The sequence below is a fragment of the Ursus americanus genome, chromosome 24 (assembly GCF_024610735.1).
Source record: "Ursus americanus isolate L20-20 chromosome 24, mUrsAme1.1.p, whole genome shotgun sequence".
NCBI lineage: Eukaryota > Metazoa > Chordata > Mammalia > Carnivora > Ursidae > Ursus > Ursus americanus.
In genome coordinates this window covers 8,145,991-8,163,708 of record NC_142150.1, presented here as the reverse complement: position 1 = coordinate 8,163,708, position 17,718 = coordinate 8,145,991, and the positions used below count along the sequence as shown (strand labels likewise).

Here is a 17,718-nt window from a genome sequence, read left to right as displayed (position 1 = left end):
CAGTGTATCAAGTATACCTATAAGGTAGAGAGACATTTTCTTCTGTGGTTTATAGGAATTAGTCTCACTATTTTAAAGTTGTGCTTCATATATCATATTATACAAATAATATTCTAGTTTATTTCCACAGAAAAATACTGTGAGTATAAAGTCTGTTTATTTCAGTATATTTTAAACATTAGCACATTTTTATTTTCTTAAACTCCAGGGTTTTTAAATATTATATAATACAAAATATATACACATTCACATGCACACATATATTTTACATGCTAAGGTATAAAGAAACAAACCAAAAAAACCCTGGGTGGGCAGCACTGCTTTATGAAGGGGAAATACTTCACACAATTTAATACATATAGACTAAAAAGTGTATTCCGTATGTAGTTTAAAAAACGCTTAAATCATTCCCCTACCAATCCATTCCTACTGGGATTATTACAAAGTAAAATATTTCAATGTTTCTTCTAAACTAGATGAAACTTTCTGTTCTAGTTTGAGACAGTTTATGTTATGCTTTTCCTTTTCAAAATATGATCGGGGTGGGGCACCTGGTGGCTTAGTCAGTTGACCACCCAACTCTTGATTTTGGCTCAGGTTGTGATCTCAGGGTCATGAGACTGAGCCCCGCGCATCAGGCTCTGCGCTCAGTGTGGAGTCTGCTTGAGACTCTTTCCCCCTCTGCCCCTCTCCCTCCCTCTAAAATAAATAAATCTTAAAAAAAAAAAAAAAAAAAAGTTCAGGGTGCCTGGCTGGTTCAGTCAATAGAGCATGCAACTCTTGATCTTGGGGTTGTGACTTCAAGCCCCACACTGGGCCTAGAGCTCACGTGAAAAGAAAAACAAACAAACAAAAATGTTCAATTTCATTGCCTGAACTTTATCTTTACAATGGGTCTCCAGGGCTTTATCTTTAATTTTTCTTTTTAGGCCAGTGAGAGTCCTGGAATAGATGATCACTAAGGTTCTTTTCAACACTATGATAACCAATGTGTGCGGCACAGAGTTTCAGGTATTCATTCACGATAAAAGATGACAGATGGTACAACATTCATACTTGTACTTGAAGAAAAAGACAAATAAGGAGAGATCCAGAATAACAAATACGCACTTAATTAATACACATATATCCCATCTTACCTAACAAGATCCAGCCTGTTGTTAATAGCAGCCCAATGAAGAAGCGACACATTTTCTTTGTCTGGTTGCCTGACATCATATCCTGCTTCTACCAACTCTTTACAACGTTCAAAAATCCCATATCTGAAATAAGAATTTTTTTGAAAAAAAGCATAATTGATACCATTAAAATAATTTCAGATACCAAAATTTCTTCCTTTTACCATGTCTTTATCCAATCTGTCTTTCAGCTGACACAGAACTACAGTAATTAACAAAAATACACACAGAGGCATACTGCTAAGCCAAACAACAAAAGTAAACCTTATTTACTAACTCATCGGATCAACCCACTTGGAGTTGAACGTGATTTTCTTAACTTCAACATTCACAATTCCCCTACCTTCAATAAATTTCATTTTATCCTCTACTATATGCCGGAAATGCATAGTGCTGATCCCTGAGCGCAATCCTATCCCTTAATAAGGGAGACAGACTAAGAGCAAACTTGGAATGGGATAATTCAACAATACAACGTGGACATGGTATAGTTACAGCAAAGAAAGGAGAGATTAGCCCTTTCTGAAGGAGATGAAGCATGATATACGTGAGCTGTTTTACAGGTTAAAGGAAGGGTATTTGAGGCCAAGGAAGTAGCATGGACAAAAAATCAGAGATGTGAAACTCCATGATGTTCAGAGAAATCTAAGCAAGTTAACACGGCAGAAACATAAAGCATAAAAAAAAAGAAATGGCAAGAGAAGGCTAGAAGAGATAGGCAAAGACTGTATGGGCCTTCTAGGCCATGCTATGCAGTTTAGACTTGTTAGCTCAAAGGGAAGCCACTGAAGGTTTTAAAGAAGAAAGCACACACACTTTGAGTTTTAAGAAAGATCACAGTAGTGGTGGTATGGAAGCTAATTAGAAGAGGGTGACTCTTATATAGAAATACAGGTGAGAAGCAATGAGAACCTAAACTAAGAGATGGAAAAGGAGGGATGGACTTGAGGAATATTTAAGAGGGTGACTTAACTGACTATCAGAATGAGAAATGTCTCTTTTCAATGCTAGAGTAATTTTTAAAATCATTCATTAGCTTTATTTCTTTCTAACAGCAACTATTAAGTACCCAACAGGCCATTTAGCACTTTCTTTGAGACTTATTTCTATTTAGAGGGACCCGAAAGTTTCAATAGGTCCTCAAGGGTCAATGTCACATTTTAGATTAAATAATTTCTGCTTTACGAAAACGTGGGCTTCCTTACCAAAACGTGTGCTTCTCAGTCTGACTTTATGGCACTTTTTAAAAGACAGAGATACCTGTTAGACAATGCTAAGTGAAAATAGTAATAAGTGAGGGAACTGTTGATGATGATACGTATATTCACATTCTCCAAGTTTTAAATGTTAACTTTAACATTTTACTGAAAAAGAAATACTCCCTTTATGTGAGAAATATAAGAGTACACACTAATAAGGATTTTAGTGATTTAGAGAATGTACGTATCCTAGTTCTCTTCTGCCCTTTCCAAACACTACCTAATGATATTCCCACAACCACTGAAGAAGGTCCAAGACCTGAAGGAAATTTTAGGAAAGACATAAAATGTGAGTTTTTACTGAGATTCCCTGTGAATGTAGCCTAACTTCTTACGTTTATCATAACAGAGGCTTTACTGGCAGCAGAGAAACATTTAAATGCTTCTATGCTAATTAAAGCAAACATTTACCTTAAGAACACTCTTACTTTCATATAAAAATAAGAATATAAATAATATCAAATAATATTCACCTCAAGTAGCAGTTCCAAGGGCCTCTAGAGTTCATATAAATTAGTAATCAGAATACTCAAATAATCGTTAATTATTTTTTAACATAAATAACACATTAGTCTTTGTTAAGACTTAACAGGCTAATTAATCACAAAACATCTTTGCTTTTGACAGAAATTATATCAAGTTAGTGTGGTAACAATTAGTTCCTTACATGTTGATTAGAAGCTCTGATGGGCAGATTTGTATTTGATTATTAAGAAAATGTAGTAGTCAATTAATGAAGTCTGATAGACAAAATATTTCAAAACATGTTCAGTGGCAAGAGGTGGGGTGGATGTTAATGAACAGTGAGATCCGCGAGGGTGAAAATGTTAGAAATGATTTAATGCAAATACCCACATATGGAGATCTTAAGGGGAAACTTTCAAAACATACTTTCATTTTCAGTGCAAGCAAATAACTTGCTCGATATTTCAAGTGGTCAGAAAACCTATTTTACTTTACTGACGTTCTTCCAGTGCATCCAGCACAATAGGTACATAGAAAGTACTCAATAAATAATTGTTTAAAATATCCATAAATGTGTGAGCTGATATTTTTCCATCCCATTGACCTAGTAGTACATTTTTAAAAACTCAGATTTGTGTTTCAAACTCATAGTTTTAGTATCATTTATAATCATTCATTCACTCAACAAAGAATTATTCAGCACCTGATACAAGACAAAAACTATGCAAAAGCACTGGGATGACAAGGATGAAAACTACATGCATTTGCTAAGAAGCTGCTCGTGACTTAATGGGCGACACTGGTAATCAACAGCTAATAAAGTGCACTGCATTTAGTGCTCTGATATTGGTAGGACAAACATGCTAGCTAAAGCATAAAGTGAGGAAGGTATGCACTGGGATGCCGTGAAACGCACAAATGTTAGTATAATTCAACAGAACCCAGGATAAAATGAAACACTGGGGAGACTTACTGAGTAGCTTTTACAATGTCACAGTTACTAGAGTCCTCTATAAGAGGAAGAGCTTCTCTCGCTTTGGCAAGTTCTTTGCTTTCAGATGCACAGAGTCCATGTCGACCAACTCCTGGAAGGTGGGGGCCATGGCTGTGATTCCTGCACTGAAGAATAAGAGTAATTTGACAAAGCATAGTAGGAAAATTAATGTCGCCATTTAATTACATAATGAAGCATCTGCTACTGTCAACGGTATCTATATCATCAAATTAGAATTTCTTTCAGTCTTACAGGTATATCCTAGGGAAGATTTTCATCTTAATTCTATTCACTAAGATGAGATGCTTATTACGAGAAAATTTCAAATTATATATTTTGTCATAAAGGTCATCTGCAAAGGCACAAATGGACCTTATTACATGTAGCAGGTGGAGGGTTATAGCTACTGACACAGTAGGAAGGTCACCAAGCCTCTGCTTTGGGGAGTTGTGGCAGACACACCCTAAGGATACCCCTAACCTTCCAATAAATCAAGTTTTTGACTATGTGTAACTGGAGTCTCAGGAAAGGAGGAGGAAATGTTTTTAAATATTTGACTGGGGTGCCTGGGTGTCTCAGTCAGTTAAGCGTCCAACTCTTGATTTGCACTCGGGTCATGATCTCAGGGTCATGAGATCAAGCCCCACATTGGGCTCCGTGCTGAGCATGGAACCTCTCCCTCTGCCCCTCCCACCCCTGGCTCACGCGTGCAAGCTTCCTCTAATATATTTGGACCAAATAATAGCCAAAATCTTCCAAATTTGGTGAAAATTATAAACCCACAGCTCCTAAGAAACTCAACAAACTCAAGAAGGATAAACCTCAAAACGTACATGAGGGCACGTTATAATCAAATCCCTAAAAGCCAACGTTAAAGAGATAATCTTAAGAGCAGCCTAACAAAAAAGACAAATTATGTTCAAAAAAGCAAAGATAAGAATGAATTAAGACTTCTTATCAGTAAGTGCAAGCCAGAATACAAAACACAGTTTTAAAGAGCTGACAGAACTGCAAACCTGAAACCTCAGCAAAACTATTCTTCAAAAATGGGGGTGAAATACACACTTTTTCAGACAAACAAAAGATGAGAAAATTACAAACAAACTTATACTAAAAGAAATGATAAAAGAAGTTCTTCAGGCTTAAATGAAAATAATCCAGCTGGAAATCTAAAACAATACAAAGGAACAGAGTACCAGACCACACGAGTAAATATGTATAATTACGTGGGTAAACATAACAGACTTTTTCTCATTTTTTAATTTCTTAATGATAGTAGAGAAATGGAAGTATACTTGCAAGTATACTTGTAAAAGATGCTATAATAGTTACAAGAGATACTATAATAGTATTTGCAGGTAGGCAGTGATAAAGTGTATAATGTCAACCCAAGGGCAACCTCTAAATAAAAAGGTATAAGTAATAAGCCAAGAGCAGAGACAAACGAAATATGCTAAAGACACCCAATTAATATTTTTTAAAAAGAAAAGAAAAGGGGCGCCTGGGTGGCTCAGTCAGTTAAGCCTCTGCCTTTGGCTCAGGTCATGATCCCAGGGTCCTGGGAGGGAGCCCCACATTGGGCCCCCTGCTCAGTGGGAGTCTGCTTCTCCCTCTCCCCCCGCCCTCCTTATTTGTGCTCTCTATCAAATAAATACATAAAATCTTTTTTAAACACAAAAATAAAATAAAAAGGCAAGAAAAGTAGGAAACAAGAATAAAGAACAGAGAAGAAAAAGAAAAACATACAAAGTGATATATTTTCACCTAACCACCATATTGATAATCACATTAAATGCAAATGGTCAAAAAAAAAAAAAAAGAGATTGTTAGATTGGATTTTAAAAAACAAAACAAAAATACTACAACTATATGTTGCCTACAAGGAAGCTGCTTTAAATATAAAAGCATACATAGGGGCACCTGGGTGGCTCAGTTGGTTAAGCGTCTGCCTTCGGCTCAAGTCATGATCCCAGGGTCCTGGGATGCAGCCCTGCATAGGGCTCCTTGCTCAGCGGGGAGCCTGCTTCTCCCTCTCCCTCTACCTGCCACTCCCCCTGCTTGTGCTCTCTCTGTCAAATAAATAAATTAAATTAAATTAAATAAAAAAAAGAATCTAGAGAAAGAGAGGCACGTGGGTGGGTCAGTTGGTTAAGCATCAGACTCTTGGTTTTGGCTCAGGTCATGATCTCAGGGTCGTAATATCAAGCCCCACGTCAGGCTCCATGCTCAGTGCAGAGTCCGCTGGAGATACTCTCTCCCTCTCTCCCTCCCCCTCTGCATCCCCACCCCTGCTTGTGCGTGTGCTCACACACACTCTCTCTCTCTCTGAAAATAAATAAGTCTTTAAAAAAAAAAAGGCTCTAGAGAAAGAAAATTAAAATCAACGTAGACAGAATGAAGAAAGCAGTAAATATAGAAGAAATACATGAAATATAAGAAAAACAATGTAGAAAATCACTGAAACCAAAAACTTGTTCTTTGTAAAGAATAAGTCAATAAAATTGATAAACCTCTAGTTAAACTGATCAAGAAAGAGGTCGATGACAAATAGCAAGTTTAAAAAGAGGCTATCACTACAAGAGCCTATGAAAATTAAAAGGGTAATAAGGCACTACTGTGAATAAATTCAACCTAGAGGGAATGAATGCACAAATACCTCAGAACACACAAGTTATCAAAACCAGCTTAAAAAGAAATGAATAGCACTCTAGCTATTAAAGAAATTGAATTCATAATTTTAAAACTTCCCATTAAAAAAACAAAACAAAATAACCCCAAGCCCATATAACCTTTAACTGCCGAACTCTATAAAATACTTAAGGAAGAACGGATCCCAACTCCTTCAGAAATTACTGGAAATGCTTCTCAGCTCATTTTAGGAGGCAGCATTATCCTGATACTAAAATCAACAGACATTACAAGTAAAAAAAGCAAAACAAAAAAGTAACTATAGATTCAATATCCTTCATAAACATAGATACAGATATCCTTAAACAAAATATTAACAAAGTGTATCCAGTAATATGAAAAAAGAATAATATATATTATGACCAAGCTTAAACACTTTAAATCAAGGGACTCCCCATATTAACACAATAAAGGGGGAAAAAAACATACACTCATTTCAGTAGAATAAAGCAGCTGACAAAATTCAACACGCAAGCATTATAAAAACTCTTGGATAAAGATTCTTGACACACCAGAGAAAGAAGGAACTTCTTCAACCTGATAAAGAGGTACACTGTAAGAAATCTACAGCTACCACACACTTCGTGGCAAAAGACTGCATGCTTTAACTCTAAAGACTGAAAACAAGGCAAGGATGCTCACTATCGCCACATTTTTTTTTTCTAAGTAGGCTCTATGCCCAACGTGGGGGTCAAACCCACAGCCCTGAGATCAAGGGTCCCATATTCCACGGACCAAGCCAGCCAGGAACCCAACTTCTTTTTTTTTTTTTTTTAATATTTTATTTATTTATTCGACAGAGATAGAGACAGCCAGCGAGAGAGGGAACACAAGCAGGGGGAGTGGGAGAGGAAGAAGCAGGCTCATAGCAGAAGAGCCTGATGTGGGGCTCGATCCCATAACGCCGGGATCACGCCCTGAGCTGAAGGCAGACGCTTAACCGCTGTGCCACCCAGGCGCCCCCAGGAACCCAACTTCTAATCAACACAGCACTGAAGTTCTCTAGACAGAATAACAGAGTAAGGAATAGAAGTAAAATGCACATGGATTAGAAAAGAAGCAAGTCCATCTTTATTTGTAGACAACATGATCACATATAGAAGATCTAAGGAATCTTTGATAAAATTTACAATAGCATCAAAAATATAAAATATAAAATACTGGGGCACCTGGGTGTCTCAGTCTGTTAAGCATCCAACTCTTGATTTCGGCTTAGGTCAGGATCTCAGGTTTTTGAGATGGAGCCCTTTGTAAGGCTCCACACTCAGCAGGGAGTCTGCTTGGGATTCTCACTCTCCCTCTCCCTCTGACCCTCCCCCTACTCATGCACATGCAGGCACACTCGTGCTCTCTCTCAAATAAATAAAATCCTTAAAAAAAAACAACAAAAAAAAAGAATAAAATACCACATCCAGCATTTTTAGTTCAAGGGGGAAGTTCACATCAAATATCTAGCACACCATTCCTAGAAATTGAAACTGGCTAATTAATTCATTTCCTCTTGTTCTTTACCATGAAGTTGTTACCCAGCCTTCACCCACCTTATTCATCAGACCTGTCACTCTGAACAGCTTTTCACTGTTTACAAACAGACAGAACAAAAACAAAAACACCATCCTCAAAGGATACATTAGCGATAGAAAAGCTGAAGATATTTGATATCATGTGCCTAAGTCAATTCCCCAGGAGTTCGAAAAAAGGTTTAAGAAATGATAGTTTTACTGAAAGAAGTCTATAACCCCTCAATGGTTTACTGAAGGGGCAAATGCTTTTTCTTTTTTTAAGTTAACTTACAATAAAATTGACTTTTTGATATGTAGTTCTATGAATTTGAATACATTGCGTATAGAGTTGTGTAAGGACCACCAAAAGCAAGATACGGGACAGCTCCAACACCTCAAGAAACTGCGCTGGGATACTGCTTTGTGGCACACCCTCCCCCTACCTCAACTGCTGGCAATCACTGATGTGTTCTTCATCACGAGTTTAATCTTTCCCAGAATGTCATATAATGAAATTATACAGCATATAATCTTCTAAGACTGGCTTCTTCCATTTAACATAATGCTTTCTGAGACTCATTCAAGTGGTTCTGTGTTTCTAATAGCTCTTTCCCTGCTGTATAGTATTCCATTGTATGAATACATCACAGTTTATCCATTCAAACAACCCAGGTAAGTTGTTTCCGGCTTTTGGCGATTTTAAGTAGAGCTGCTATAAACATTCATGTACAAAGCTTTTGTATGAACGTATGTTTTTGCTTCTCTAAGAGTGAGATTGCTTGGCCATCTGTTGAGTATATGTTGAATCTATAAGAAATCGCCAAACTATTTTCCAGACTGGCTGTACCACTTTGCATTGCCACTAGCAACATATGACAGTTCCAACTGCTCTCCATGCTCACTGGCATCTGGTATGGTCAGTATATAGACAGGTAGCAGTATATCATCATGGTCTTAATTTGCATATCCCTAAGAGCTGAAGTTGAGTATCTTTTCACGTGCTTATTTGTCATCTGTGTATCTTCTCTGGTGAGCTGTCTTTTACCCATTTTTTAATCGGGCTGATTTCTTCTTATTGTTAAGTTTTGAGAGTTCTTAACATTATACGTTCCAAGCACAAGTCCTTTGTGTCTAGATTTGCAAATATTTTCTCCCAGGCTATAGTTTATCTGCCCATTTCTTAAAAGTGTCTTTCATGTGGCAAAAATTTTTAATTTTGATGAAGTCCAATTTATCAATTTTTTCTTTTATGTATCATGCTTTTGGTGTCACTTCTAAGAACAGCTGTCTTGGCACCACAACTCCTCTGTTCAAAGAGGAAGTTCTCCTTCCACAGAGTTTCAGGCACCTGTGCTGCCAGGAGACCTCCTTGTTCCTTGAACTTGAACTAGAGGGTTCTCCTGGAGCGCTCTGTCTGCACTGATGCTCACCTCCATAGTTCAAGTTCAGGCATGCCGGGGAACAGGGAGGGGGACCCAGTGGGGGGAAAAATGTAAATTAGCTCCTGGTTCAGTGGTTTCTTGAATTCTGGTCTTTCCCCCCAATCTCCCTGCTACAATTTACTTTCCAAAATCCTTAAATAGCTGCTACTTACATTCTGCTCAGTGTCTTCAGTGGGATAGGCAGGGTGGTGTATGACTTACTCCATCTTACTCAGAACGAGAACCACAAATGCTCTTTTGAATAGGTAAATTCTGCTTTATCTGGAGAATTCGACCTCCCTACTTGACACTCTTTACACACAAGCACACTCACACACAGCTAAAAATAAACATATAGGTAGTTAGATTAAAACATAAATAAGAACATTACTTTAGGATTCTTTTCATCACATCACAGCAATTATAATTATGTCCAATTGGAAGAAGACGAGCTGTCGAGGAAGAGTTGAACTGCACTCAGAATTACTACAATTTAGAGTCATTCCCCCCACATCTTGTGACAATTCAACTTTTTTTTTTAATTATTAAATTTCTAGCTTGAGGGTCAAGGACAACCTATTTTTTAATAAAGGTCTGGGTAGTCTTAAATCGGAGTGTCAGTAAATAGCAGATGTAGTTAAAACTGACAGAGTGATCAGTCTACTTTTTACATCAGCATTAATTTTTTTAATTATAAAGTAATTCACATCCACTTTAAAGATCTAGCAGTATGAAAGCGAACAAAGGGTAAGCAAATCTGGACTATTTTCCGTCTAATCTTGCAGCAACAAAGATACTATTATTAGGAGTTTGGTGTATCCTACCTCACTGTGTGTATAGTTGACCCTTGAACAACATGGGTTTGAATTACACGGGCCCTCGCACACACAGATGTTTGCTGATAAATACAATATAGTACTGAAATGTATTTTCTCTTCCTTAGGATTTTCTTAACATTTTCTTTTCTCTAACTTACTTTATTGTAAGAATACAGAATATATATAACATACAAAATATATGTTCATCAACTGTTCACATTATCAGTAAGGCTTCTGGTCAAAAGCAGGCTATTAGCAGTTGAGTTTTTAGGGAATAAAAGTTACACATGGATTTTTTCACTGCGTAGGGGGTCAGTGCCTCTACACCTGGTGCTGTTCAGAGATGCAGGCTGATTTCAGCCTTCATTCTATAAAGAATGCTACAATGAACACCCTGTCCGTTCTACAGCACTGATTGCCCGAAGGAGGACTGCTGGGTCAGAAAATATATAAACATAAATAGATACTGAGCTACTTTCCCCATTTCACACACCGAACAGCAAGGATGTAAATGTTCTTTCAACTACCTTCCCCATTTCACACACCAAACAGCAAGGATGTAAACATTCTTTTTTCTCCGTAACCAAACATTCTCAATCACGTTACAGTCTTGCCAATCCAATGGCTGAAAAATGGCATCTCGTTTTTCATCTGCAGGCCCCTAGCTGCTAATGCATCTGAGCATACTTTTTGTGTTTACTGGCTCTCGTATTTTTCTTTCGTGGACAACTTTTTCATAGTCTACTGGTTTTCTAGTTGGATGGTATATCTTTTCCCATTTGTTATGTTAGGAAGATTAACCCTTTGTTTATACACAGATTTTTTCATCACAGAAAACTGACGCATTCCACAGATACCAATTTGCTGCTTCTCATAATGCCTTAAAGCATTAAGGACATCAGCTTCATTTTTCATGTTGAAAGTTGAAGATTACGTCTTTCAATGTAAAGAATATCCACAATTAAGAGCGTTTGTTTTTTCAGCAATTAACTATTGTGTATTTACGGCATACAAAGTGTTATGTTAGAGGCAGGAAAGTCATGGGTGTCTATCCGCCAGGAGTCTGAGTCTAAAAGAACCTAACAGAGACAAATAGAATAAAATGATAATGGAAGGCAATATGTGGTTAAGTGGCAGAAATGGGTGGTAAAGACTAAAGAACAGGAGGTACCTTCTGTTCACATCATCATTTTTTGCCAAAATCCAAATCAGAGTAAAACCTAAAAAATGATTATATAAACTCAAAGCCTGTTTTGGACGTCAGTGGCCTCGAAAGCCAGGCAAGGCCACTAAAGGCCATATATGCAGTGACCCACTGGGTAATGGGAGAACAACTTAAAGCTTCTACTATAGGGACTATGGGAACTACTAATGGGAACATCGGAAAAATTTACAAATCCGGTTCTTTAAGCTTTACCAATTTTAGCACTGCCAGCCTCCTTTGATTGTATGTCAAGCAAGTCACTCCTAACGGTCTGTTTACAAGGTGACCTGGGGGCAGAGTCAAGTTCTACCACCCAAAGGGCTTGACAGGGGGACCTTCAGCATACTGCAGTATACATGAGGGTAAGTTAATTTTCCAGTGAAATTCTCTAATTTTAACTAAGTTACACCTCCCAAAATAAGCAAGTGGCTTAAACTGATTCCTACAAAGCAGCCGTAAAATGGAACAATAATAATAAGTCCAAGCAAACAAGAAAATGGTAAAGCTGACAATTCTATGCATAGCAGCTTCAGTATCACTTGAAGTAAAAACAAAGACAATCTAATGTGATCTAACAAAAAGCCAGCCTCCCTCCAAAAAAAAAAAAATTAAAATTATCAAAAAGGCTAATTTGAAACAGGTTTCTATTTATTATCTTTAACTCAAAACCTTACCACAAGTATATATTGAGCTATCAGTCAATGAATATAATTTAGAAACATATTGCCAAATCTTACAATAACATGCCCTGTGATGACACAAATTCGGCAAGTGGCTCCTGTCCTCAGGCCCCATGTACCTCAAACAGACGGAAGCTGACCTTTCTCAGTCCCAGCCGACCACATGACACAAAATCAGCGTGTAAGTTAGAGTGAGCAACTGCCAACAAGTGATGACAAACTGCAGTCAGTACCTGGGTGATTGGGGCTGTGTCAGGAGCCAAGCTCCCGGGCAGCTTGTAGCGCAGGCTTCGTTTAGCATTCTGTTAATCTCACAATACACGATGTGTTACAAAAATGAAAATTTGGGATCCCACTTTTCACATTGTGGTAGGGTTTTACTCTAGGGGTGCAAGCTCAAAACTGTTCCTGATAGGAACGCATGATCAAAACAGCTTAGAGACCACAGCTCTAAGCTATCTCCTTTGCTCTAGATAGCACACCCTCCCGAAATTTTACAAGACCTATAGGTGAGAAAAGGAATGGCCCGCTTTGGGAAGGTCAACTGGAGACAAGTCACATAAAGATGTTTAAGGAAAACAACCATGCGTTCCCATCGCCAAGACTGAAGCAAAGTTTACGTCAAGATGCTAAATCCTTCTTAGAAATTAATCTCCAGTTACAAAAAAAAAAAAATTCTCTAGTTTCATTTTTACATGTTGAAATGCAAACCCCTTGAGAACAAGGCCAAAGTCTCAGATTTCATGCTGGCTGAAGGATGGCGGCTAATCATCTACCCTATTTTTGGCTTCAGTTTTTACATTTGTAAAATGGAAGAGCAGGTCAATATAACTGTAAAGTTCCTTCCACATTAATGCTGTATGGGTCGAAGAGGAGCTGTTACAACAGTCATTATTAAAATGTGCACTGACAAAGACTTCACATAAACAAACACCCTTCATGGAGGTAGAAGCTCAATGTTAAGGTAACAGAAGAGAGGGGCGCCTGGGTGGCTCAGTCAGTTAAGCCTCTGACTTCAGCTCAGGTCATGATCTCAGGGTCCTGGGATCGAGCCCCATACCAGGCTCCATACTCAGTAGGGAGGGGAAGCCAACTCTGCTTCCCCTCTCTCTCTTTCTCTGTCCCGCTCCCCACTCATCTCCTTGTCTCTGACTCTCTCAAGGGAATAAATAAAATCTTAAAAAAAAAAAAAAGTATCAGAAGAGACTAAGCAAATTCTCAAATTCTCATGATGCCAGCAAACTCATTAAGAGTTTTCACCAACCATTCATTCAGAGAAATGTAAAGAACACCTGCTATATGCCAATCACAATACAATCCAACTTAAAATAGTTCAACTTAGGATTTTTCAACTTGATGATGGTGTGAAAAATAATATGCATTCTGTAAAAACCATACTTTGAATTTTAACCTTTTCCAGGTCTGGTGATATGTTCTATGACACTCAGCCATGCACTCACAAGGGGTGAATAACCAATACACTTCCAAGCATTGTATACCCAATGCAACCATTCTTTCACTTTCAACACTGTATTCAATAAATTACATGAGATATCCAACCCTTTATTATAAAACAGGCTTTGTGTTGGATGATTTTGCCCAACTGTAGGCTCACGTAAGTGTTCTGAACACGTTTAAGGTGGGCTAGGCTAAGCTATGATGTTCTAGAGGTTAAGAGTATTAAATGCATTCTCTACTTATGATGGGTTTATTGGATGTAACCCCTTTGTAACTCGATGAAGGTCTGTACGAGGTAATTAGGGAATAAGACACAATTCCTGCTGTAATCCATTCATTCATTCATTCTTCTTTCATTCATGAGGTATTTACTGAATGCACTCTACATGCCTGGCACTGCTCTAGACACAGGGATATGGTAGTGAACACAACAGGCAAGAGTCAAAAAAAATAGGAAGGATGTCAAGAAAGAAACATGTAGCTAACACGTACCCTCCTTCACAGGGGAGAACAAGATACTATGAAAATTATGTAAGAGAGATACCAATACATCTGTGGTGATTTTTACAACACAGTCCCTAAATTCTTTGATACTTCTCCATCAAGAGGAGAGGGTCTGTGTCCCTTCCTCTCAAATCTGAGTTCTGTGACTCACTAATAAATACCACAAAAGTGATATTCCACCAGTTTGCAGGCTCAGGCCTCAGAAACAGACAGCTTCCTCTGTCTCTTGAGATGCTCACACTTGGAACCCCAGCCACCATGCTGTGCAGAGGCCCAGGCCACATGTAGGTGTCCCTGCCAGATATGTGAGTAAAGACATCACCAGATGATACCAACCCCAGCTATTAAGTGTCCCAGCTTATGAGTTTTTCTAGCAAAGGCTCCAGACACAGTGAAGCGGAAACAAACCATCCATGCTATGCCCTGCCCAAATTCCTGGCACACAGTCCATGAGCATGACAATGGCTATTTTACACCACTATGTTTCGGGGTAGTTTTTACACAGCAATAGAAAACCAGAAGGATGAAAGAAAGACAAAGAAAGACAGAAAGAAAAGAAAGAAAAGAAAAACGAAAAAAGAAAAGAAGAAAGAGAAGAAAAGAAAACTAGAACAATTTTAAGATATAAGGGATCGTACAGTATTTTTCACATGGATATCATGAATCATATTATTTTTCTAAATAGTAAATAAGTGTTGTTAAAGTTACAGTGGGCATTAATTGAAGAGAAACCCAAGATCTAAAAAATCATACTCAGACTCTGATGAGGGTCACTGTCGTGCCAGATTATCAAATAAAACAAAGAGAGATCCAACAGATAACCATTAAAATTTCTCATGACGTTAACAGAAGTACCAGAGTTCCGTTTCCAAGTTCATTCACTGGACAATTGTTTACAGAGCACCCACCAGTGCTAGGCACTGTTCTAGATGCTAGGCACACAGCAGTCAATACAACTGGTAAAAAATCACGCCCGCACAGAACTTACATTCGGTGGAAGGAAAGAGACAACAAACAAAACAGAGAAGTATGTTAAATGGTATTAAATGCTGAGGAGAAATAGAAAACAAGAAAGAAGACTAGGGAATGTTGCTGGTAGTGGTAATGATGGGGAGGGGCTGCCGCACTGAGGTGACATTTGCGTCAAAACCTTAAAGTAGTGGGGGAATAAGCCATGTGGCTATTTGAGGAAAGAGTACTCTAGACAGAGTGAAGAGTAAGTACAAAGGTCTTGAGGCCAGTGTGGCTGGGGTTGATTAAGCAGGCAAGAAAGTAGTAAAAAAAAAAAAAAAAAAAAAAAATGAGGCCAGAGAGGAAACTGGGGGCCAGATGGCATAAGCAAATTCCAGCAAAACCCAACAACAATGAAATTGGAATCAGGAGGACCAAATTCAACCAGAGCAGGAATGTTTTTGTCTGTTATATTCACTGATTCATCTCCAGCACCTGGAACAGTGCCTAACACCTAGCAGAATGAAGTCTTGCCTCGATCACTTAGCAGCTATTTGACTTTTAACAAATGACTCCGATTTTTTGAGCCTCAGTTCTAATCTTTAAAACTAGAATAACAATCTCTCCCCACCTCATAAGGTCACAGGGATCAAGAATGGGGAAATATTTTGCAAACCGTAGAGCACCATATACAGGTGAAATCTTTATTACTAAAAAACATTATTATTATATTATTATTATTAACAACAATTATTATGAACAATGACTACTCTACTTTGTCCCATTAATTTCAACCTCTGAATCATTCTCTTCCTCCATCTGTCATGAAATTGGGGCAGGGCTATCTTCCCTTCAGCACGAGGGAGTGGACATTAAGTACTTGAAGGCTTTTGTAAATAAGTGGCAGTAATTAAGATATGATTGTTAACTCCTATCAACTTTTCCTTGAGATTCTCTAAGGAAAAAATGAGACATAGTTTCCATGTGAAGATTCTACACCCTTTTGTAAAATTCAGTGAGCTTACAAATTTTTTTTTTCTGTCAAAGAGCAAGAACACCTAATACCATAAGAACAACTTAAATTCTCCACGTTTTATTCTTTCTCTTAACCCTACATCACCGTTGAAAGAAGGACAGGAGTGGGGGAGCATAAGAAACACCCTAAGAGCTGTAAAGACTATTGTTTTTAGAAGCCAACTCATCCAGTCATCTCAAACTGCTTGGATCCCATTAGGGACAGAAAATCTACTACATAACTCACTCCAACTGGAGACGGCTTCAGTTTCCCCATCAGTAAAAAGATCATATTATCTTCTTAAGGATGCTTCAATTCCATAATAAAATAATGCATATAAAAGCATGTGGCATAAGCTAAGCACTCACTACATATTGGCAGAATCTGGATATTCTTCATTTATTCAACAAATATTAAGTGAACAGCTACAATATGCCTGCCAGCACTCTAGGAACTGGAAAAGGGCCAAAAGCAAAAAGGACAAAAATCTTTTTCTCTTGGAACGTCCTCCTGTTATCTCCTGTAACGTCCCCCACCGGCCCGTTCTTTCTCTGGAACTACCTCGGGCTTCTGGTAGTATCTCCTCCACAGAACAGCGTCCTTTGGGGTTCTGCAGAGAGCCATCACGTACCTCTCTTTCCACCCACCTTTCCCCAGCCTACACCAAGAGCCTCAGTTCTATGAAGGAGTACGCAAGGATGTGGGAACAAGAACCAGAACAGGGCTGGGTGGGGCGAAGGCAGGTGTCCAGGCAACTCCACCGAAAAAGAAATCAAGAGAACCGCACGGATTCCAGGCCAAGGTCGAGACAGGCTGGTCCAACTTAGGTGTGTCACCTGACACCTCTCCCAAGAACGGCCACACTCCCTTCCCAGGCCCCTCAGCGGTCCCTGCCGAGTCCCGGGGTACCGGCCCCAGGGGGCGCCCTGGGCCACCGTGGAGGACGGAGCGCCCGTAGGGCACTCACCCGTACGTCCTCGCCTTTTCTTTCCGGTCGCCTCGGAGAGAATTGCCAGCATCATTCCCGGAGTCTCCACGCTTCCTCCTCCCCAGCCCAGGCCCCTCCGCCCCCGGAGGCCCCTCTAGGGAGCCGCCTCACACCTACGCCCTCCCTCCCTCACGGCCGCCGCTGCTCTCCCCGCCCCATGACGGCCAGCGCCCGGCTGCACTCACCTGCGAGCCCAGCCCCGACCCCTCCATCTCGCCACTGGCGGCCGCGACACGGCGAAGTGGCCGCAGCAACCCGCTGACCAGCTCGCCTCGAGCAGTCTTTACTCCCACTTCCTGCTTGCGGCCCCGCCTCCGCCGCGGCCCAGGTCGCGTCCCGTGCAGCCAATCGCCCTCGGGAGAGCCAATCCCTGCGCTTTCGTAGGTTGGGGGCGGGACTTTTCCGCTGAAGTTATTGGGACACCGCGAGTCGGAGGCCCCGCCCCTGGCCCGCCCCCGCCGTGTGCCTCCAGCCCCAGGCCAAGACCGCGCAGTGCTCGCCCGGGTGGGCGTTCACCTGTCCTTCAGACCTCGTCCTGGCCCCCCCACAGGTCCAGGATCACGCTGTTGTTCCAAAGTCACCCCACCACCTCC

The 17,718-nt window shown here is 39.7% G+C and overlaps 1 protein-coding gene across 1 annotated transcript in view; it reads right to left on the bottom strand.

Annotated features, from left to right (window-relative positions):
- Positions 1-17,446, bottom strand: part of ZDHHC13 (zDHHC palmitoyltransferase 13) — a 48,421-nt gene extending 30,975 nt beyond the window's left edge. The window contains exons 1-3 of the mRNA XM_087855341.1: positions 17,311-17,446; positions 3,876-4,021; positions 1,140-1,262 (exon numbers count right to left, since the gene is read on the bottom strand). Of these exons, the coding sequence (XP_087711467.1) occupies positions 1,140-1,262; positions 3,876-4,021; positions 17,311-17,337 (296 nt within the window). The 5' untranslated portion in view covers positions 17,338-17,446. The remainder of the gene's footprint in view (positions 1-1,139; positions 1,263-3,875; positions 4,022-17,310) is intronic.
- Between the last annotated feature and the right edge of the window lie 272 nt (positions 17,447-17,718).